This window comes from Pleurodeles waltl, chromosome 5 (genome assembly GCF_031143425.1).
Source record: "Pleurodeles waltl isolate 20211129_DDA chromosome 5, aPleWal1.hap1.20221129, whole genome shotgun sequence".
Classification (NCBI taxonomy): domain Eukaryota; kingdom Metazoa; phylum Chordata; class Amphibia; order Caudata; family Salamandridae; genus Pleurodeles; species Pleurodeles waltl.
Genome location: NC_090444.1, coordinates 1,192,616,218 through 1,192,640,992, shown reverse-complemented (window position 1 = coordinate 1,192,640,992; position 24,775 = coordinate 1,192,616,218). Strand labels below are relative to the sequence as shown.

The window sequence follows — 24,775 nt, the reverse complement described above, 5'->3', positions numbered from 1 at the left end:
CAAACTGCTCCCCCGTTATGCTTTTCATATCTCTAAAGCCATCTGTCCCCCTTTCTAGCAATGTATTAAATAGCTTGATGGAGTTGTGCACCTGCAGCAGAAGTTAATTTTCCATCTTGAGGGCTGACGAAGCCTCTCATCCTTCTGAAGCGTCGGCCTCATAACAACACTATGTCATCAATAGCGCATCAATGCGGCAAGCATCTCAAAATAGGTCGATATTGTTGAAGAGGCCCATACCACCGCTGGATGTGGACGCGGGCACCATATGAAAAATAATACATAAAAAAGTAATATCTTGTGGGAGGCATGATAACATCGTGCTACTGTGAGAGTTGTGTAAAGATACATTATTGAGGGTTTACTTTTTTAAGCCTCCTCCCACAGCCGGACACTCTGTTTAATGCAGTGAATGGGACCCAGGGATGCCAGATAAGCACCACAGTTCCCTGTCCTGACTTTGACATCTTATTGTCACTGCTGCATTAATGGAATATGTGAGCACTAGCTGGGTTGCAGAACAGGACTTGCCGTCAAGCCAGGCATCTAAGGGGGACAGGGGAGCTAAGGTCTGCTAGATTCTGTTGTTGAGGGGGAAGGCGCATCACCAATTGAAGCAAAAAGGGGGCTCTTCTTCACAAGCAATGTACAATAACACATTCCATTTTTGAAGCACATCTAGTGTATAAAACTTGGCTGTTCCCACAATAAGACAGAAAGGGTGTAGGTTTTGTACAAACGACCCCCACACACCGAGGCTACTCTGGTTCCAAGTAGGCTGCTATATAAATGTAAACACGGAGTTTGAAGCAGAGCGAATACAATGCACAGGATGTGCCACACAATAACAGAGCATGACGACTAATTTTATGTCAAGACAGGAGGCTCGTATAATGCTTTTCTTTTCCTGCTTTATTTCAATAGCAGCTCTAGTTAAGGAAATATTAACCAATCCCAGAAGAATAGCGAACATGCATCCAATGGGAAAAAAGTAACGATACAGTGGACCAATCAAATAAGAGTAATACATGTAGAATACCTAACTTGACTGCAAGCAGCCCTCTTTTCTTGCTGCTCGCAGTCAAGATGAGTATATCTTTTCTTAAACGCAATTGTTCTTCATAATTATGTTGGTGTTATTACATATGTTTCTATTTTTATTGACTTTGTTCTAATAGTTCTGTTCCCCAGCAGCCGCTGCCTAGCCTCGGCTACTTTCCTTCGGTCTTTTTGGGCTCCCCTCCCCATCCGACCGTCTTGGTCGGTGCAAACGCTTGTGCGCTTCTTACCGCGCATTGTTTTTTCTCTCAGACACCGCTTCAAGCATGCGTCGTCTTCAACTCCATACGATCTTTCGCTGCTTCATACACGACCGGGCAGCCGTTTTTCCTCTGGGTCACAGCAATTAATTTCCGCTTCGCTACGACTTGTGTCTCCTTCCAGGGGCGCGGCTTGTACAGTCTCCTCACACCGGTTGAAGGTTTTCGTCTTTGCTCCCCACCCCCTCAGCCATAGAACCTCCCCCTCCTCTCCTTTTCTGCATTAACCCCTTATTTGCCAGTTTATTTACATCTTTCCTATTTAAAATGGATTTTTCTTCGTTTTTTGAGGAAAATAATGATAGCGAAGAGGATTTCAAGAACAACTTAAATACATTTATACATTCCTCTGTCGCAAAGGCTGTGACAGACTCAATGAGTACAATTTCTAAACAATTTGAAAATACGGTGTCATTGTGTATATAACAATCCAATCTGGCTCTATCTGCGGGGGAAAGCAGAAAGCACAAAGCCACAGAGGCTTCTCAAGGTACACAAACTAATTTAAATTCTGCGCTTTTGGACAGTGAGTCTTCCTCACACAGGATGGAGGGTGAAGTTCCTCACAGGCCTCCGATCAGGAGTGGAAAACTCCAGGCACTAAGAGTAAATCCAAAACAAAACACTTACTCTCTGCTTACAAGATTGTGATTTCAAATATTAAAGATGCGGATGAGGACATTGATGACACTGATTCAGACAAAGATACTAATAACGTGAGTAACTCTGATTTTTGGATTGGACCTCCTTCCAAAAAACATAAATTGATTCCTTCTATGGATCTGTTTTCTTCCACGCCCATTCTGGATGCAGATGGTAATCCCATGTTTGGTCCCAAACTGATTCATCACCCCAAATCTAAAGTGGCTTCCCTCAGATCACGTTGCGAATTATATTACCGCCAAGTTACGTATTCCCCTTGGCAAACAAGTTTGGTCTAAATTCCGTTCTGAATGTCCGAGGCCTTCCCTTCCTCTTCACATCACTTCTACCCCTGCTATAGATCCCTCTATGAGAACATTCTTTTCTAAATTTGGAAAAGACCCTTGTAAAGGTGTTGACAGAGCTTGGTCTGTCTGTCAAGACAAAATGTTGGATGTTGTATGACCTTTATCCCCCATTTTCGATATGGCAGAGACAGCCAGATTACAAAATGATACAATTGATCCGGAAGAACTTTCCCTTTGGATTCAACAGGGCCTTTTGTCTCTTAAGGAATGCAAACTCTGCGATAACGCACGAAAGAGGCAAAGATCTGCCCCTCAAGCTAGACCCTAACCTAGCTAATCTTGCAGCAATGGATCCAGGCCACAAGGCTGATGGCTTATTATTCGGTGATTCCTTCATAAAGGAATTAAGCAAATATGTACCAACTTTTGCCTCATTGGATAAAGCGCAACAGTCACTTAAAGTCTTCAATGCTTGTGTTTTTGCCAGGGCCGGTAGAGAAAGGAGTCGCTTTACCGGCTGTTCTACCAAGGTTACAGAGGATCCTCCAATCCAACTCAACAACAGGAATTCCGTCATCAGTTTTATCCCCAAAGGACAAGAGGCCTCAGAGGTCGAAACCAACTTAATTTCAAGTCCTTCCAATCCGCAGGTAAGTCCAGATTTTGGTCATATTTTGGTAGGGGGTCGCCTAAAATTCTTTCTTCACAGGTGGAAAAACGTCACTTCCGATCCCTGGGTTTTAAACACAGTCCAGGGCCATTCCATAGAATTTTATGAAAAACCTTTTCAAAGGTCCTTCCCTCCTCCTATAAAGTTCTCTACAGATATGACATTTCTAATTTCTCAAGAAATTCAAACACTTCTTCACAAACACGCATTTCAACTCTCTCATCTTCACCCGTCAGGGTTTCTAAGTTCCTTATTTCTTGTTATCAAGGAAATCAAACAGATGAGACTGGTCATAAATTTAGAACAATTCAACCAATTCGTTGTCTATTGCCAATTCAAAATGGAAACAATATTACATCTCAGGGATGCTCACTTACAGAACGATTGGATGGTTCGCCTCGACCTCCAAGACGCTTACCTTACAGTCCCCATTCATCACAAACCCAGGACATTCCTCCAATTCCAATGGCAAAACCAAATCTATCAATTTTCTTGTCTTCTGTTCGGTCTCTCTTCAGACCCTTGGTGTTTTACCAAATTAATGAAACCGGTAGTTGCTCATCTCAGAGCCCAAGGTATCCGGCTGATTATTTATCTGTACAATATTTTACTTGTGCACCAAAATGTCCAAACTCTTCTCAAACAACTCTCCTACACCCCCTTTCTGTTATCAGACTTGGGCTTTATAGTAAACAAAACAAAATATTTTCTATATCCTTCTAAAAACATGGATTCCTAGGGTTTCTCGTGAATTCCCCAGAAGGCACCCTTCAACTACCAGAATCAAAAGTAAACTCAATAAAATCAGAGCTAACCCACTCTTTACAGCTGACTTCTCTCTTCCTGCGGTCTCTTGCAAGGATTGTAGGTCTACTTTCCTCTTCGATTCAAGCGATCTTTCCGGGACCCCTTCATTAACGGGCTCTCCAAAGATTGAAAATCTGACATTTACGCAAGAGTCTTGCTTATTCAGATTTTATCCCCCTAGACCAAGAATGACGTATAGAACTTCAGTGGTGGGCAGATCACCTAGACGCTTGGAATAACGAGACCATCTTTGCATCAGCCCCAGCTCTTGTGTTAGAATCCGATGCAAGTCTAACAGGATGGGGCTCAAGGTGTGGTCAGATATCGACTGGAGGCACATGGTCTCCTCAGGAGTCTCCAATGCACATCAGTTGTTTGGAGATGCTTGCATGCTTCTTTGCAATCAGAAGCTTCACAAAAAACAGGGTTCAATGCTCAATACTTTTACACATGGACAATCTCACCGCCGTAGGGTACATCAACCATCTTGGCAGTACCAGATCCAGACCGCTGGCAGAACTCGCTAAAGGTTTCTGGGAATTTTGCCTCTGCCACAAAATTTCAGTACAAGCGGAATACCTTCCAGGAGCACTCAATTAAGTAGCAGACTGGTATTCACATCATCTATTCGATTCCAGCGATTGGAAACTCCATCCATCAATCTTCAATTTGCTTTACCTCAAATGGGGTCCTCTGCATATAGATCTCTTTGCGTCTCGATTGAACAACCAACTTCCCCAATTCTTCAGCTGGAGACCGGACCCCCAGGCCTTAGCAACAGATGCCTTCCTCCAAGATTGGTCGTTGACGACCAATTATGCCCTCCCTCCATTCTAGATGATCAACAGAGTTCTCGCCCAAGTGCGTTGACAAATGGCCACGTTAGTTCTGGTAGTGCCCTTTTTGGCAGTCCCAGGTCTGGTATTCCCCCCCCCCTTCTAGAATTAGCAATGGATTTTCCAATCTTTCTTCCTTCCTTTCCCAAACGCCTCCTCAGCCCTCAGGGTCTTGCCCACGAACTACTTCTCAACAACTCCTTTCTTCTTTCAGCCTGGAAAGTCACAGGACTTCGAATTCCTATCCAGGAATGTCGATCGAAGTTTCATGCTATATCAACAAGACATGGGCCCCAGGCACATCGAAGGCATGCAATTCTGCCTGGTCAATTTGGTCTAGCTGGTGTCTGGGAAAATGTGGTAATCCCTTTTCAACAGATATCACCCTAATTGCCAACTTTCTTGCCTCTCAGGCTAGTTCGGGTAAATCCTACAGAACAATCAATCTCTACCATTCAGCCATCTTCTTACATCACCCTTTCATTAATGGCAAACCGGTTGGCGAACACCCTCTCATCTGCCGTTTGTTAAATATAGTAAATTATTGGATGTTAATCTTGTTTTACAGTTGTTTTTGTCTGGGCGGGATAATGATTTATCACTCAAAATGCTCTCCGCTAAACTAACCATGTTATAGTGTCTAGTCTCTATGAAACGACTTTCAGATGTCAAAGCCCTTGATATCTCCTCACGCCACTTCACTCCTATTGGTGTTCTACTTAATGTAAATCAAGAAAAGTACACTGTTCCAGTTAGAGAGAAAGACAGCAACTATAGGAGGGTCCTATTTTAGGAGCAAAAACCTCACACACCCAAATAGGTGTCATGCTTCATCATCGGAGTTGCTCCTCGTCAGACTGGCGCTGCAATGTCTGACGGGCACCACCCCAGATGGAGGGGCTCTTTGCCGGAGTTCTTGTCTGAGATGATGCCAAGACCGTAAGTGTGTGCATAAAGTAAGGAGATCAAGAAAAAGAAATCTAAAATTGACTCACTGAACCTCAAAGAGGAATGTAAATGTAAATGTAAAACAAAAATTCTATTTAATAAGAATATATAGGTCAGAGGCCAAGGTTAAAACTAATCATAAGAGTGAAACAGAGTTAATGGTCAATCACTCAAGGACAGGGGTGGGGAATTTCCACGCCATCCCCCTTAAAGGTCAACATGTTTCGCGTCTCACAGAGGCCCAAACGGGTCTAGTGACGCTTCTTCAGGACCAAAAATAGGCTAGATGTATCTCCTATTTGTGTAAAGTGCAAATAAACTTATACCTGAAATTGTCAGGACAAACTGTATCCAGTCACTCACACTAATATGGAATTGCTAATCCTGTCTGTCGCCCTCTGAAATGAGATAAACATAATTGAGCAATGGTATGTAATATTGACATAAATACCCATAATGACACATTCTTCAACATGGGAGAGGGAAATAGTGGTGTCAAACAAAGTGGTAAGGCTCAGTGAGAGTGTCAAACAAGTGACCCCACAAAAAGGTGTAAAGACATAAAAAAAACCATCAAAAAACAGCTTACCGTCCCCATTAAGGAGCGTGCTACATGGGACAGAGCGGACCAATGGTCAGGTATATATCTCCTCTGGAGTGGGAGAGTAATGGTACATAAAAAAATTAATGTAACAAATGAGGATGTGCTTATATTGAGCGAAGAAAGTTTGTAAAATACTCAAAAATGCAAGATGCTACAACACTATTTTTATGAAACAGGAAGACATCCAAAACAAAATACAACAAAGCAGAATCAACTTATTGGTAGTGAAACGAAAATTATTGGTATTCAAATCGTCATTATCAAAAATCGTCATTATAAAAATGCAGTGTTTTATATAATTCATCCATTAATGGAGGCAGTATACAGAAGAATGAAATCTGAGAGAAATTAGATATTAACTCTCAACCTGACATATCATAAAAAAGAGAGATTAATCGCCATAGTGGTTGTAAATGAAAAACCATAGCGAGCCGTACTAGACCCTGCTGCGGTCTAAAGCGCAAAATATACAAAATGGGATCCTCGTAATGAGGGTCCGATTAGTGTCTTTAAAGTAATGCTGTTAATCTCAAAGTGCCCACGGAGCCCCATTAGGTCCCGGACAGGTGCTTCATCCGAAGCACCTAGCGGTTAAAGAAATCAGCGTAGAGAGAAATGACAGTAACTTACTGACTTAGGATCCTCCTACCCGGGTCCGCGTCTCCCGAATGAATGGAGGAGCACGGAGGGACCCGGTAAAAGAGTAGTCTGATGCGGAAGTCACTGCCATTCCCAACCGGAACTACTCTGGTTACGACGTCTGATCAGGGAGGTCATGGAAAGTGTAGAAGGACTCCCAAATTGCGGGCCCAACACAGGAAACACAAAAAAGGGACTAGTACTAGTAAAAGAAATTCAGAAAAATAATTAAAGTAGAGCGACCACAATATAAGAGTCTATAATTTTAAACTACAACAAGCTATCGAAATGTCAGGCATCTGGAACTCAGTAAAAAAGACTTAGAGTATTGGGTATGGCATAGCTTTTATGAAACATAAGATGGTCAGTTTTATACTCTGATATGAAAGAAAAAAGCAAGCACAAGAGACTAATGGTTACGGTAAGTTCTACCGGACTAAAGTTGACCAAGGTATATCATCGTTGAGTCCAGTTAAATGAGTGCGGAGTTTATACACCCACCGTTGTTCTAATTCAAAAAGGGCACTAGTATTGTTGGATGTACTGGTCTGGAGTACGACCGACCACATGTCGTCTGGACTGTGTTTTGCCTCAAAGAAGTGAATACTTAGTTTAGTAGTGGCCCTCCCGCATCTAATGTTGCTGCGATGCTCATTGATACGGAGTTTGACCGTACGTGTGGTCATACCCACGTATTGTAACCCGCATGGGCAAGTAATCAAATATACGCAGTTGCGTGTATTACAATTAGTGTGTTTCAAAAGATGCCAAGTGCCTATTCGTTCCAAAGTGAGGCACTTTAATCATTTAGTCAGAATGCATACGTTGCAATTACCGCATGGAAAGTGCCCAGCTACTGGAGGAGTATCCCACAGAAGTGTCTGTCTCTGAAGGCGAGGGGCAGGGGGTGGGCTAGTGTGGACAAGTATGTCTTTGACGTTAGAAGTACGTTTGAATGTGAAACGAGGTCTGGGAAGCTGCAGACCTCCACTACATAGAATAGACCACCTCTTGTTAACCACTTTCTTGATGGAATTGGATAAGGGGGTAAAGGTGGACACACAGGTAAGTGTAGTGTCCGAGACGTGTGGAGAGTGAATCAGTAGAGAATCTCTGTTACAAAATTTAGCCCGCTTGAAGGCTGTCTTGACTACCCGAGTGGGATAATGGCGGTTGTCAAGCTTATCAGACAGGTCTCTGGCCTGTGAGACAAACGTCTGTAGATTGCTGCAATTACGTCGCAACCGAAGGAACTGACCGTATGGTAAGTTGTCTCTTAATGCTTTGGGATGATGACTTGCATATAGTAAGAGGCTATTACGGTCAGTGGTTTTACGATAGTTGCTGGTATGTAGCTTGCCATTCACTATTGTGATCAGAAGGTCCAGAAAAGGTATCTCGGTGACAGAAACCGAGGATGTAAAGTTCAGAAAGGGGTCCAATGTGTTGACCCAAGATGTAAATAGATCGACTTCTTCTATGGTCCCTTGCCAGACTATCAAAATGTCATCGATATATCTACGCCATAATTTGATATTGTCAAAAAATGGATTGCTGTCTGGTAATATATATCGTGACTCAAAATCAAACATATAAAGGCAAGCGAGACTCGGGGCAAAAGTACTACCCATAGAAGTCCCGTGGATCTGGTGAAACAGGAGATCCTCAAATTGAAAGAAATTCTCTTTCATAGCCAAAGACGCACAGTGCATAATGAAATGTGCCGGAGTAGTAAGAGGGTGATCACTGAAGGAAAGGGCTGTCTCAACAACCCGCAATGTGGCATCTTGAGGAATATTCATATATAGAGCCTCAACGTCCATAGTAATTAGGGCATGGACATGAACAGTGGAGTTGATGGTCTCAATCAAGTTGAGAACATCCTTAGTGTCTTGCAAGTAGGTAGAAGATGACCGTACAATTGGTTGCAAAAAATGATCGCAAAAAGTAGAGAGTGGTTGAAGGACAGAACCGATACCGGAGACAATGGGCCGGCCAGGAGGAGGTGTCTTGCCTTTATGAATTTTGGGGAGGCAGTAGAAATACGGGATACGTGGATTCAAATTATCTAGGAACTCAGCTTCTCTGCGCGAGATCCATGTATTGCCAAGGGCTTCCTCTATCATTCCACGTATTTCAATTTGAAGTCTCTCAGTGGGATCGTTAGTGATCTGAATATAATGAGAAGAATCCCCAAGAAGTCTAAGGCACTCCTGTCGATAGTCAGTGGAATTCATTACGACTATGGCTCCCCCTTTGTCTGCAGGTTTTATGACAATGCTCCTGTCGGATGACAGAGTCTTGAGAGCGCATTTTTCAGTGTTAGAAGTATTGACAAACTTCTGTTTAGGTTGTAGAGAAGTAATGTCACTAAGTACAGCTTTTTCAAAAGCGAGTACTTCACAAGGGATGGCTGAAGTAGGGGGCGTGAATTTAGAAGGTCTCCTGAGGCAGGAGTCCTGAGGCTCCTCAGTGTTAAGTCTCCCTTCAAAGAAACACCGTAATCTGATTTTTCTGAAAAACTGAGACATTTCACAGTGAAGACGAAAGGGGTCTTCGTTAGGGGTGGGTACAAACCCTAACCCTCTATTTAAAACCCGTGTCTCCACTGAGGAAAGTAGTCTGGAAGAAAGGTTGACCACTAAGTCCGACTGGGTGGATTCTTCCCTTGGCTGCGGGTCACCATTTGTGGTTCTTCCTGGGCCCAATGGACCCTTCTGCCTCTTCCTCTCCTTCTGCCTCTTCCCCTGCCCCGGCCTCGGCCAAAAAAAGGCAGATAAGGAAGCATTGGGCGAGGTTGGTAGAAGGGGAAGGGTTGTTGCCACCCCAGTGGTTGTCCTGGGGGTAATGGGGGTAATGATAGAAAGGATGTGCTCCATCATCATCCGTATTCCATCCGTCGGAAGAAGAGCTATTGCTGTATTTCCGGGGTTTCTTCACTGAGGAAGAAGATTCATCCGAGGAGACAGAGTGAGTCTCGGCGGAGAAGTCGTCTGAGATATAAGGATATACCTTTTCTCTACTGAATTTGGAGATATCCTTTTGTAATTTAGTAATCTTCTGTTGCGTTAGAAATTCCTTCGTCTCGTTGAGTTCAGAGTTAATTTCAGTTAACCGACACTTGAAAGCAGTGAGAGAGATAGAGGTTTTCAAAGTACCCTAAAGAAGACTGATCTGTACCAAGATGGATTCTGCTAATCGTTTGGATGTGTTGATGATTAGTACCAACCAGTCCCTGGTACATTTCCAGGCGATCTGGGCCCAGTCTTTCCTAAATGCAAGATCCTGAAGGAAAATCCTGGGTATGTTTGATACTAAGAGACCATTAGGAGCTATGTTTGCTCTCAAATATTCGGTCATTATGGTCCCATGTAGGACCGTCTTGATAAGGTCACGTTTAAGTGTGGAGAGCCTGTCCCACTCTTCCTTTGATGGACCGGAAGGTCCAGCCCCATCATTCCCCAAAATTGACGGGGTCTGCAAAATTGCAGATACAATGTCGTCGTCAAAAATAAGCCCCTGGAAATTATCCATCACAAGGGTTTAGTGAAGCACAAGATCCCACAGCTGAACAGCTGCGCTAGTATACTAATAAACAGAGGGATAAGGAGGAATATTGGTCCAGTGTACAGCCTCCCTAGAGGTATGCAAATCAAGAAAAGTACACTGTTCCAGTTAGAGAGAAAGACAGCAACTATAGGAGGATCCTATTTTAGGAGCAAAAACCTCACACACCCAAATAGGTGTCATGCTTCATCATCGGAGTTGCTCCTTGTCAGACTGGCGCTGCAATGTCTGACGGGCACCACCCCAGATGGGGGGGCTCTTTGCCGGAGTTCTTGTCTGAGATGATGCCAAGACCCTAAGTGTGTGCATAAAGTAAGGAGATCAAGAAAAAGAAATCTAAAATTGACTCACTGAACCTCAAAGAGGAATCTATTTAATAAGAATATATAGGTCAGAGGCCAAGGTTAAAACTAATCATAAGAGTGAAACAGAGTTAATGGTCAATCACTCAAGGACAGGGGTCTACTTAATGTTACAAGACGTACCAAAACCAATATCTCTACTGTGTTTTACCCTTTCTTTCCCAGTCATCCAAAATTGTGTGTTGAAAACTGTTTAAAATCTTATGAACAAAGAACTGTTCATCTCAGAATGTCCTCTGTCACCCAACCCCTCATATCCTTCAGAAAACCCTGTAAACCAGTTTCTTCTCCCACCTTAGCTTGTTGGGTTAAATGGGTCATGTCTCTTGCTGGAATTGATACGTCTAAATTTGGAGCCCATTCTTCCCTGGGAGCCATGGCTTCCAAAGCCTATTGGGCCGGTTCCCATTTGGAGGACATTCTGAGATCAGCTGATTGGTCCAACAACGTTATTTATTGTACTTCCTATTATAAACCTATGTACACTGCATCTTCGGTAGCAATTGTTATGCTTTGAACAAGCATAATACGAGCCTCGGGTCTTAACATAAAATATAGATTTTCCAAGTAATTTATGATGGAAAGTCTTAATTTTATTAAAGAGACGGAGGTGAGTATTATCCCTTCCATAATTGATCAACTGTGTTTGTTTCTTTCCCACCCTATAGTTTTTACAAATGCTACACCATCTTCCACATAACAAGTTTCCTCGCTCCATATCCTTTCCAAGATGGGATTTCCTGGCTTCCCCTGTGATGTCTAAGGATTCACTTCTTCCAACTCAGAATCACGCTGTTAAAGTTTTTTGTTTGAAATGATTTCAAGACCTGGTATCATTCATTTTGGCTATATGTATAATCGCATGTATATTTCCAATGTTTAAATCTTATTCTTGACTTTCTCGCAGAACAAAAGAGGGCTTTTTGCAGTCAAGTTAGGTATTCTATATGTATTACGTATATTTGATTGGTCCACTGTATTGTTACTTTATTCCCATTGGCTGCATGTTTGCTAGCCTTCTGGGATTGGTTAATGTTTTCTTGACTGGAGCTTTATTGAAATAAAGCAGGAAAAGAAAAGCATAATACTCGCCTCTGTGTCTTAAATAAAATTAAGACTTTCCATCATAAATTACTTGGAAAATCTACATTAATGGTGCAGAATCCAGACCTGCCCATTACAATACAATACCTGGGTGGAGTAGTGGCTGGGAGGAGAGAGGAAGAAGGTGGCGCTAGGGGCAAAGATGCTGATGTCCAAACTGGGGAACCAGGTTCCAGTCTCAGCATTGCCTCAACATCCTGTGATTCTGGACAATTCAATTATTCTCCTCGTACCTAAAAAAAAAAAAAGAAAACAAGCAAAGCACTGTGGAGAGAGTAGGCAGGGGGAGTAGGAGGAGGGAAGAAATAGTACTGTAATCACGTTGGGAGCAGCAGACTGGCACAAATTAACTTTAATCAATCTGTGCTTGGTCACTGCTCCTCAAAAATGACCGGATATGACGTTTTGCCTGCCATAGCCAACTAAAGAGCCTATGAAGAAGAGGTGACGCTGAAGCACACAAATGGTAAGCATTGGTGGGCCCAAGTCCTTTACTGTATACAACAGAGTCTCTCAGAGGCTCGACCTTAATAAATGTGGCCTGTTAAAACTTTATTGTAGCCAGGTTCATACCCTTGAGCCTTCATGTGGCCACTAATTCACGCTATGGCAAATGAGATTGTGCTCTGGGTCTACTTAGTAAAGATGTACAAAGCCCTTTTTTGGTTGCAAATGTGAATCGCAAAATCAAAGAGTTGGCAGCAGCAAAAAATGCAATGTACAATAGACCTTTCCGACTCATAAAAGAGCTCTCTCAACACTTAGCAAATTGCCAAATAGAAGGGGGCATCAAAGAGGTATCCACCCTCATATTTTCTATTTTGAAAGGCATGCATCTATGGATTATTGCTGCAATTGCAGTCACAAACTATTGATCACTTGCCCATCCTCAGATGGGAGTGTTACCTGATATCCAGAGGGGAAGCTGTGCACCTTTCCCTTTGAGAATCATGTCGGCATTTTGGAAGGAAGGTGGAGGAACAAACTGTAGCCCGGATTATTGCCTGCTCCTCCAATGTTTTCCCAATGGGGAATGGTTTTTAAAGCAGCTTCCTGTGCCTTTCATGGTGAAGTGCCCCTTTAAAAAAATGTTTACAGTTTGACAAAGCAAATCCTGGGTTGGTGGTCTGCTGTGCATTGCAGGAAGCCATCTCTGTATTTGCAGCCAATCAGAGAGGGTTGCAAATCGAGACCACCCTAATCACCATCCTTTAGTCAGTTCTCTTTTGCGACCCCTGCTAATCTACAATTTGTAATGCAACCTATGCATTCCCTTTCGCAAACATGCCAGAGAGTAACGTGCACCTTCATGAATTGTGAACAGTACATCTGACCCAAAGCTTGCAACTAATAGACATGAAACAACATCATGGTATAAACCATATTGGAGGATCCTCGGAGTGCAGTATGCTGTGTATTATTATTATTATTATTGTTAATGGGCTCGTGGTTCAGAATGACTCACTTCAGCATTTGCCTCTTGTGAGTCATGGCTCATCCCCACCCTAAACAAGGGTAATAAATAGAATCTGCAAATCTTCATGTGTAGCATGTATTCGTCAGTAAGATGCTCTGCTGGATTTGGTACATTGATCTCCAAGGGTACAGATTTCCAAATCGAGGGTTATTTTTTGTATACAGCTCAATGTAATAATATGAGCTGGTGAAGTCTGAAGATCCCTGAGAACATAAAGATTATTGAAAACATGTTGAAGGGGCAGCTGGCTCGGGACAGACCCGGGTACCATTCTTTGGAGTGTTTTGTGGGCCAAGAAGGTAATCAAGAGGTAATTTTGAAAGGAGGTAGATGTAGAGTGCAGAGTAAGATGGTACTCTCCAAGTACTTGCAGTAGTGTTTGGAGATGTGAATGTTACACTAGCCAGCTTTCGTCCCTTGTCGCGTGGCTTTGTGATTTGAGAAAATCTTCCTGGTATGGTTCCTCTCAGCTAATAAAATCCTCTTGGAGGGTAGCTTCAACCTGTGTGTCCACAGGCATCTGCTGTGGGCAAGTCCTGTTGATCAGTGGAATATTGACCATTCCGTGCTCAGCATTCAGCGCACAGTCGTAACTGCAGTCACATTTAATTTCATCCAGTTTCTGGTCCATCCATTCACCAACCTATGCCAGTACATAGAATAATAGCTGCATATGGTTGTAGAGCAAAATAGTCATAGACCCAAGTGTTATTGGTTTACTGGTAACACTACCGTCCACATCTCTAGATCTTATCTTCTAATCATGGTGCTGTACTAGCTGAACAATCAGCACTTGTGTGTGGGCCTGAAGAATGAAGAATACATCCTGGGTGTAGTCTGATTAGTGACACATTCTAACACAGTCATCTAATCATTTATACTTTTGTTCAACGTTAGGATACATACCAAAAGCTAATGCCTGCCGTTCCTGCAAGCATTTTGAGAGGATTTGCTCTGTATCACAGTGATAAACAAGTATAACTATAATAATAATACACACTCAGTGGCCTCAAAATCCTTGGGCTTCATGCTTGACAAACTTAGGGGGGCGGGGTCTATTCACAGACTGTAGTAATTGTAGTAATACAGTGGTACTACTTACCTACTACAAAATTATACTCACTAACTTACCTTTTGAGGTCTACCCCACCTGCTCTCCTGCTGAGATGTGTGTCTCATATTAGTATTAAATGTGGGAGGGACAGGGAAGTGGCTGGAAAATGGGGAAAACTTACAACTAAATTGGATGAATTTAGGGAGGATCATGCACTCATGCACAAAGAAGAATAGCCATTGGTATTTATAAACTGCCCTTCTACAGTTATAACACCCAAAAAGGACCCAGATCAGTAGTAAATGTTCTCCAGCTCAGAGCTGGAGGAAGTCCAGCACCGCACATGACCAACCACTCGCACAGAGCTGGAGTAAGTTCAGCACCATACATGACCAACCACTGGTACTCCAACGACCTTCCCTAGAAAATAATGGAGGCCTGGACGTAAAATAAAAGCCCATAGAATATAATGTTAAGTTAATTTAACCTATTTTTACGTTTACAAAATATATAAATAAATAAACTTAATGTTAAAGCAATTATGGGTAAATAAAACATAATTATTAATTTAATGTAAATATGTTAGCCTTTTTTGTTTTTAAAAATTAATGAACTTAATGTAACTTTCATGTGTTTCTCAACAATTAAGTTAAATTCATTCTGTACCTAACATTGATTGTTTTTTATAACTTAATAATTAAACATTTTATAATGTAGGTGTTTTTTCATCTAAATCTTAAGAACAACAATTGTAATTTAGCATTATTTAATAATTTCATATATGCAAAAAATTAAGTATTTAGTCCAAAATTAAGATAATGCTGTGGCATTTTAAATGTTGTTCTATATTTAAAATAAATATTTTAAATTAATTTACATTAATATTTAAATTAAATATATTTGTACTTTTTTTTAGTTTAATAGACGTTTAAATAATTCCCTATCCTTACCATGGGCAGATCTTCCCCGTGGCAGAGACCTTTGTCTGCAAAGTTACAAGTAGTAACTTTACACTTCTAAATTAGGCTCAACCCCCCTTAGTTCAAGGGGTGGGGACATGTAAGTCTACACTTTTGAGTATCTTTACACTTGTAAATGATGAGTAACCACAGGAAGTAGTGTTACTCAAAACGGTAAGAGTAGATTTACTTGTAGTAAATCTACACATGTAAACTGAACTTTGTGAAGAGAACCGTTAGTCTAGGCAGGGATACCAAGGAGTGATAAGTTATAGATGCAAGATGTAAGTTCATCCTGAAAATGTGCAGAATCTCATGGGTTATGGAGTAATGCCTCCACACCACCATCTCTTTTGCCACCTTCCCCCTCCCTTGCCATTTGTTTATGACTATGGCAGGGGTTCTGCCTGCCCCGCTGTCACAGCTACACATCTTCATCCAAATGCATCATTCATCATAACAATGACACAATAACAATATTGCTTATTTTGTTATAGTGTTACCACAGGTATTTCAGTTGAAAAGCATAAATTGATTGATTCATGAGGTCTTCCACTCATATACTCATTGAAAATTAACAATACCATGGGGTATGTTATTTATGAGGTCTGATAAGTAGCTACTATTACCAGTTTTGCTCTTAAAAGGGGGAATATGTGCATATTTTGAGGCTTACCTTACAAAAACCCACATATGCCAGTAATCCCCCCCACCCCCCGTAGATATCGTCAGGGTTGACTTGCTGAAAAGTATTCAAGGAAATGCAGTTCATGTCACACTCCGGCTATTCCATTTATGATCAAATCTGCCAAACCCCTAATGCTGATAGGGGTTTGGCTGATAACTTCAATGACTTGCGTTACTGCACATATCAGAATTCAACGGACCATTCATAATGCAGACCTTTATCTTACTCTTACAGGGTTTTTCACCCCTTCTGTCTTCTTCTGTCTCTGGTCCTGGTCTTTCTCTTTCCCTTCGTTCTTTTACTGCCTTTTTCTCTTGCTCTCTGTCAAAATCAAATTAAAGTTGTGGTCCCCCAAAAGGAGTGCTGGAACCCACCTCCTGCAACTGCCTGCACAAATTAAGCACTAGGCTACTAGAGCACAGACCCCAATTAAGGCAACTTACTTTTGCATAAACCCCCCATTCCAAATACCTGCAGCTGGTCCCCAGTGATTCCCGAAACCTGTTTATGACGAATGACAGTTGTGGCAAGGGCTGTGGACGCCATATTGTTGCTGTCAGTCAGTTTGAAGCAGTCGCTGCTAAGATGGGGAGTGGGGTGAAAAATGCCAATAATTAAAAGCTGAGCACGTTATCATCCTCTGACAATGGCGTATGTCAGAGAGTATTGCTCTCCGAGCTTCATTGTTTTCAGTGGAGACAAGAACTTGTTAATGTTTGGTTATGTTCCATAACACTGCAAATAATGGAGGGTTATTGCTATCAAGGTGGGGCATTAACAGCTATTAATGGCCCAAACCTCAATGATGGGAGAGAACCGAAAGGTAGTGTGCCTGTTGAGAGGAAATTGTAATTATTAACTATTAAGGACTGGCAGCTTGTGGATAGTAGAGCCATTAGCATCTGTCCTGCCAATGTTCACCCCCAAATAACGGCTTCCTGTCCCTGGCATTCACTTTCAGTGAGCTTACAATTCAGCCAAGAAACTGCAGTCAGTGTCCGCAGTCTAAGCTTTCGCATTGGATGCTCCCAAGCCACGCATTCCAAGTATTACCATTATCGAATTTGAGTGTGCCAGTTTTGTCGACCTTTTAAGGATGAAAGACTGAGTAAAGCTAACCTTCAAATCTCCGAAGTGCATTTTTCACTAGCTCCCTGGAATAGGGGCCTGATTTGACTCCCTTCTGACTTACTTTCTGTGGCAGATCTGCTGATTCTGATGCTTATTACAAAATACAAGCACTGCCAAACCCACTAACGCGTATTCAGTGAAACAGAATTCCGAGTAGTTATACATTATTGTCATTGTTTTGATCGTCCATAGTTCATTTGGGATTTTACCGATGTAGTAAATTACAAAAGATTGATAATGTAGACATTAGCCTACGTGGGTTTACCATAGGATGAGGTGGGCAAATAACGCCAGGACCTCAGTTGTTGCTTCCCCGGGGGTTCCTTGCCCTGAGCCCCTGAAAAGCTGCTGCGGTTCGGTGCATTTAACACCAGGGAACGAGAACTTGTCACTTTGCTGGGCATTAGTGAATACAAGAAGACTCGGACAACAGAAGAGAGAAAGGAGCAACACGGATGCCTTAGGGGCCTGTGAAGAGGGATAGGTGAGAAGTGAACGAGTGACAGAAGAGAGATGTAGCTAAAAAACTGAAAACAAGCGAGATGAAAACAAACTGCAGGAAGAGAACTAAGATGAAAAAATAAGAAAATGCAGAAGAAAGCGACCCGGTCTAGGCAAGAGGGTCGGGAACAGAGAGAGAAAAAAGTAAAGATTGAAAAAATACCACCCAAACGAAGGGAAATGACCAGGTGTTTAAATGTACAGAATCTATGCGCATTCTGTAGGCCACTAAGTGAAGACTAATGAGATCAGTTGGTTAATATACCTTATGCCTTTGTGTATATAGGTAGTAGCAGTGCTTTTCAATTTGTGTGACAATTGCAAAGATTAATGTGCAACCAGCTTTTGTCAGTTTCTAATCCCAGTGAGAGGGGTCAGTGGGTTATTTCACCTGTGGCAGAGATTCTTGTGTGGCCTGTTGGTCACAGGTTCCAAACCTCCTGAGTTGGCGCCTTCTCAGCAGTGCACTCCAGCAGCACAACCGAACAAGGAAATATTACAAACCAAACTCATTGAAATATGTAAACATAAAGTGCACTATTTTTGACCATCCAAACTCTGCACCCAAGCCCTTTTCATTTTCCACAAATCGCCCATACCCTGTCCCCCAGCTATCTTGTTCAACAGATACTTCAATTAAACCTATCTCATTCCTTACACAAAGTTGCATTCATGTTTAAAGGAGCAACTGTTAATTTCTGTAAATTTTTTGCACCCTGATTGAAGGGTTAAAGTAGAAAAGCCTGGAACCCAAAATTAACAGCATTTTGTTCTTTTCATTTATCCTTATTTATAGCCCATCCAATTTGAAGCAGCAGACTGCAGACATTGCATCAGACAATGCCGCCTAAAGACGTAAACTATCAACATTAAATGGAAAGGGAAACATTGCCCTTTTCATTGCAGTTCATATCTAAAAAATGAAAAATAGCACGAGTTGTATTCATTAAATCTGCTGAATAAACGCACATGGGATCACCAAGAAATCAGTTCTCAGGGGCAATAATTGTATCTGGAAAAACTGAAAATAGAATGTTCTGAAGGTGAACAACTTCAGCGTAGGAGTACGTCACAAACATTTCCCTTCCTCACAGGTGCATCAGTCCATAGTTTGGATCTGGGTTTGTTTGCCGGTAATTATATGAAATTTGGGTCTGGGGATGGCGGGCTGACGCTAATTGCTGTGTTCAACATTTCCATTTAAAGCGGATATAAGGGACGTTGTCCTAGTCGTGGAGATTTGTATGATGCCTTGTGGAAACTATGTCGGAGAAATGGTTGTGGAAGCTACAAATGACCTGTCACTTTCTGCATTTTTTTCTGTCAGTCAGAGAGGTCTTGCTGAAATTACAGAGTTGATCCACACTGCGTTTCTTGTGCATCGGGGGATAGTCAACATCAGAGAGCTGAAGGCCTGCGATGGGCCAATGAAGGACATGCAGTTTGGAAATAAAATGGCGATTTTGAGCGGAGATTTTCTTCTGGCAAATGCTTGCACAGGCCTAGCGCAGCTGCAGAATACCAAGGTAAGTGAATGTTCTGCCACTGCTTTTCGGTGGGTGATAGAAGTGGGTTATTGTTTATGCTGGAGGGGTGCCTGATTTAAGTGTGACACGCTCCTGAGTATCTCAGAGTAACATACACTCACACAAAAAATATTTCTTATTCAGTCCCAAAAGGGGAGTTATAACATCATTTATTGACCAAAGCTGCACTGCAGGTTAGAGGTAAGAAGCCGAGGGAGTCCACCTCAGAGACGCGTGAAAGACGATTGGGGGCAATATGCGGGTATTAAACTATTACACGTGCTTCTAAGGTCACCAATAAGTAAAAGGATATCCTTTTGCACCACAAGGATTTTGGTACTGTTAAAACGTTTGTTCAGTTATTGGAAAGTGGATGATCAAATTGAAGTCTCTCCGAATAATGTTTGGGTCCTGGGTTAAGGTGAAAAATATATCTTATATAGAAGGACTACTTGATAGACTATGAGTATTTTGAAAAGAGCCATACGTGGGGTGTAGAATGGAGGGGTAGTTGTCTAGGGGCTATATCAGAACTGGTAGATTGAATGGAACTAAGGAAAGAGGAAGAAGAGAAGTGCAGAGAACGATATCATGGCGTAATAAAGAGACCAAAACATAATACTCGGTGAATGATGAAATAGTAAGGCATACACATAAAGTAAAGTGTTGGACTGATAACCAGTGTTAGACATACAGGAAAATTTGCTGTACCATTTAGCCATGACATTATTACATTATTTTTCCAAGTCAAAATTTATTTTGATCTCACTGTACTTTACTATTCTTTTTTTAAAGCACACTGAGCGAGATATTCCTCCAACATGTCTGTCTGTGTTTAGTACCCTCTGCGAACCACAGTGGCGGAGATGAGAATATCCTATTTCGCCCTTTGAACATTTTATATTGTTTGGTTTATAAATTATATCATCAACAAAGTAGTTTTATAAAAGGTTGATATTGAAAATTGGGATACAGACCTGTCATTTCAGCTGATTTGTCAGTTGGGGAAGGAAGTGTCGATTAGGATTTTACCTTACTTCAAGGGTGCACAGTTCCATTCTTTAGCATATGTAAACTGGTCCGATTTTCAAGAGGACATACATAAAAAGACATACCCCAGAAGGTGTCATTATAGGCAGGATTTTCCTTTCACAACTAATTTTATTCGAGACTCTGATTTATGCTCCTCTCTGTCACCTACCAGGATAAAAAACAAAACAAAAATAACTTCCCCAAACCTTGGTGCCTGACCCTTTTCCTAAAAAAGTTTGCTTTTTACTCCACTTGAGGTCCTAAAAACTCGAGAATTGTTACTCTTTCCTGATTTTGCAAAATGATTAAATAACAAGGATGACATTGTGGGATGAGGCCCTTCATATGGCCCACGTGTGACTTCTTTCACTGATGTTTGGTCTATAAGCAAATGTTTATTTACTGGTAACATACTAATTCCGGGATATATCCTGTAAATAACAAAATTATAAACAAGGTTTCTCTGCGACTGGTTAAAAACACAAGCATAGACAAAGTCAATAGGTCTCTGTTTGGAAATATGTTTGTCATGTTGTACTTCAGTGTGGCTGATGTTCACCGGGCTAAAAGATAGTGGCTTGGAGTGGTGTGCATTGGCGTAGATTGGAGTGTGGTGGGGTGGATTAAAGTAGCTGGAGTGGGGTAGATTGGGGTAGTTTGGAATAGCATAGATTAGGGTAGAGTGGAGTGAGGTAGATGGGGTAGATTGAGGTAGAGTGAGTGGGGTATATTGGGGTCAATCGGAATTGAGTGGGGTAGATTCGGGTAGGTGTGGAGTGAGGTAAATTGGGGTAGAGTGGACCGAGTTAGATGGGTAGAATGGGGTGAAGTGGGTTAGACTGAGGTAGAATGGTTTAGATTGGATTGGGGTAGATTGTACTAGAGTAGAGTGGGGTAGATTGGAGTGTGGTAGATTGGGGTAAAGTGGAGTGCGATAGATTGGAGTAGAGTGGAGTGGGATAGATTGGGGTTAGGTGGGGTAGACTGGAGTGGGGTAGATTAGAGAGGGGTAGAGTGGGTAAGAGTGGAGTGGATTGGAGTGGGGTAGATTGTGGTGGACTGGAACGGAGTTGATTCAAGTAGAACATACTGGGGTAGAGTGGAGTGGGTTATATGAGGTTAGAGTGGAGTAGATTGGGGTAGAGTAAAGTGGGGTATATTGGAGTGTAGTAGAGGTGAATTGGGGTAGATTGTAATCAGCGGGGTAGATTGTAATTAGTGGGGTAGATTGAAGTGGGGTAGGGTGGAGTTGGGTAGATTGAAGTTGATTGGAGTGGGATAGATTGAAGTTGATTGGAGTGGGATAGATTGGGGTAGGTTGGAATGGGAGTAGGGTGTGGTAGCATGGACTAGATTGTAGTGGTGGGAAGTGGGGTGTATTGGGGCATGTAGGGGCAGATGGGGTGGAGTATATTGGATTAGGGCGTAGAGTGGGGTAGTTTGGAGTGGGGCAGAGTGGAGAAATTTGAATGCAGCAGATTGTGTAGATTGCTGAGGTAGAGTGGAGTTGGGTAGTGTGAGGTAGATTGAGGTGATCTTGCAGTGGTGTAGATGGGTGTAGAGAAGAGTGGGGTAGAGTGCATTGGAATGGGGTAGATTGGATGTGGGTACATTAGGGTACAATATAGTGTAGTGCAGTGAGGTAGGTTGGAACTGAGTGGGGTAGGTTGGGGTAGAGTGGAGTAGGGCGGGGCAGAGTGGAGTGGATTGGAGTAGTGTAGATTGGCATTGAATGGAGTTGGGTAGATTGGGGTGGAGTTGGACAGGTTAGGGTAGTGTGGAGAGGGGTCGAGTGGAGTAGATTTTGGTGGGATATATTGGGGTAGAGTGGGGTGGATTGGAGTGGAATAGATAGGAATTGTTTGGAGTGAGGTAGATTGGAGGGGGATAGAGTAGGGTAGATTGGGGTAGAGTTTAGAGAAGTAATGTGCAGTGGATTGGTGTGAGGTATAGGGGTACGTGGAGGGAGGTAAATTGGGGTATAGTGGTGTGGGTTGGAGTGCAGGTATATTGTGGTGGATTGGAGTTGGGTAGATTGGAGTGGAGAGTGGTAGATGTTGGTGGAGTGGAGTAAAGGGGTGCATATTGGGTAGATTGTAGTGGGTTAAATTGAGGTAGAGTTGAATGTGGTAGATTGGAGTACTGTGGAGTTGGGTAGCGTGAAGTGGGATGTATTGGGGAGAGATAGATTGGGGTAGAGTAGAATAGATTGGAGTGGAGTTGCGTAGATGGAGATAGAGTGGGGTAGATTGGGGAAGATTGTTGGGGTTTAAATTGGGGTAGAGTGGATTAGGGTAGATTGTGCTATAGGACTGTGCTAGATTTAGGTACAATGCAGTGGGGATAGATTGGAGTGGGGTGGATTTGAGTGGGGTAGATTGGGGCGCATTGTTGTGGAGCGAGGTCGATTACAGTGGGGTGGGGTAGACTGGAATTGAGTTGGGTAAATTGGGGTATAATAGGTAGATTGTGGTCGAGTGGAGTGGGGTAGATTGTAGTGGAGTGGTGTACATTGGAGTGGGGTATATTGTACTGGAGTGAAGTAGATTGGGATAGAGTGGAATAGGGTAGATTGGAATGGGATAGATTTTGGTAGGGTAGATTGGAGTGGTATAGATTATGGTAGAATGGAGTGAGATAGGTTGGGGTAGAGTGGGATAGGTTGGGGTAGAGTGGGACCGGTTGGAATAGATTGTAGTGAGGTAGATTTGGGTAGATTGTAGTGTAGTGGGGTATATTGGAGTAGATTGTAGTGGGTTGAATTGGGGTGGAGTGGGGTGGATTTGAGTACAATGGAGTGGGGTACCTTGGAGTACTGTGGATTTGAGTGGGGTAGATTGGGGTACATTGTTGTGGAGTGGGGTCAATTACAGTGGGATGGGGTAGATTGGAGTTGAGTGGAGTAGATTGGGGTATAGTGGGTAGATTGTGGTAGAGTGAAGTGGGTGGAGTAGGGTAGATTAAAGTACGTTGGAGTGGGGCAGAGTGGAGTAAGGTAGATTGTAGTGCAGTGGGGTTGAGTGGTGTAGATTGGAGTGAGTAGATTGGAGTGTGGTAGATAAGGGTGGAGTGGGCTAGATTTGGGTAGAGTGGAGTAGGTTAGACTGGGGTAAAATGGAGTGGAGTAGGTTAGATTAAAGTGGGATGTGATAGATTGGTGTAGATTGGAGTGATGTTGATTAGAGCGGAGTGGGGTAGCTCCTTCAAGAGACTGTGGCATACATGCAGGCACATAGACTGCTTTAATAGTCTGTGCTGTTTATTTGTTCCTGTAAAACAAAGTGCTGGCTTGCAGAAGAAATTAAGCAACCTAAAGGTGTTGGTAAAAGAAAGCACCAAACATAAAAAGTCACGTAAAAGAAAGAGCAAGGTAGAAACAAAATGCTGATCGGAAAAAATTGTTAAAGAATCACAGCTTGAGCAGCAGAGGGACACAAACACACGAAATCAAGGTGAAAGGAAACGCTGAAGTCACAGAAAACGAAGTCAAAGGTAGAACAAAATGCCAGTCAGAAAAAATTGTTTAAAAAAAATAATAATCCCAAATTACCCTGAATCACAACACGAGCAGCGGAAGGTGACAAATTAAACAAAATCATTTGGTACTTGGTCCATGCTCCTGAGAAATTAAAGGAAGTGATGTGATGCATATGGTATCCAGTTAGGAGGCTGCTAAAAAGGTTGGCAGTCAAGTCGGCAAATGGTAAGTAATGGCCAGCCTCCAAGCCCTTTATTGATACAATATCCTTCGCAGCAACAGCGAATACGCTCCATTAGGTGAGACCTAAAAATATACAATTTAGTTCTGTGATGTTGCTGTTAGGACAAACTACAGTTGAGTGTTTTTTTGTTGCTTTTGGTGTTTAAATCAAACACCTTTTAATAGTGAAAGTCAGCGGTAGGAATGCAAAACATGTTTTTTAAATAATCCTATTGATACAATCCAGTGTCTCCTGTGGAATAGATGCACCCTTACTCTGAAATCAGGCCAGCGAGTTTCAGTTACCCATGTAGTACATATAGTTCAGTCATGTGCTGGATAACTGTTGCTCTGCGAAGACACAAAATGGTCAGATCAGCTTCTGCAAATGACCTGTGTTAAATTTGGAGAGCTACAGCATATGCTACCCGAGGTAAAGTAAGAAGAGGAGTTGTAAGAGAAGCTAGAAATCTGTTTGAAAAAAATGGGTCAAGTGAGGTCTGAAGGGGAATCTATTAAGCGTGAGAGGAAAAGGTTCTGTTTACGGTTCACAGTTATTTGGAGAGGGTGTTTTGATGGTGTTTGAGTTAGTGCAGTTGAACAGCTCAGGAACATCATTCTACGCAAAGGCTGTGTCTGAAGAACAACCTAGATAGGACACTTGAAAGGAGAACCAGATGAAATCGGGTCTGAAAATGCAGACAGCTGATCCACATCTACTGTCTGATTTTATTATATAACGTCAGACCCTCTGACCCACTTGTTCCAGTTTCAAGTTCATTAAGACCAAGGAAAGATTGCTCAGCAGAGTCCTAGAAGGATTCCTCCACAGCCAGCACTAGTGTTTTCCTGACAGTCAACTTATCTGAGCTCAGGGGACATCACATGAGTCGTCCCTTAC

General features: G+C 42.3%; 1 protein-coding gene across 1 annotated transcript in view; it reads left to right on the top strand.

Annotated features, from left to right (window-relative positions):
* Window positions 1–24,775, top strand: part of PDSS2 (decaprenyl diphosphate synthase subunit 2) — a 613,264-nt gene that overhangs the window by 265,128 nt on the left and 323,361 nt on the right. Inside the window, exon 3 of the mRNA XM_069235439.1 lies at window positions 18,944–19,142. Coding sequence (XP_069091540.1) covers window positions 18,944–19,142 — 199 coding nt within the window. The remainder of the gene's footprint in view (window positions 1–18,943; window positions 19,143–24,775) is intronic.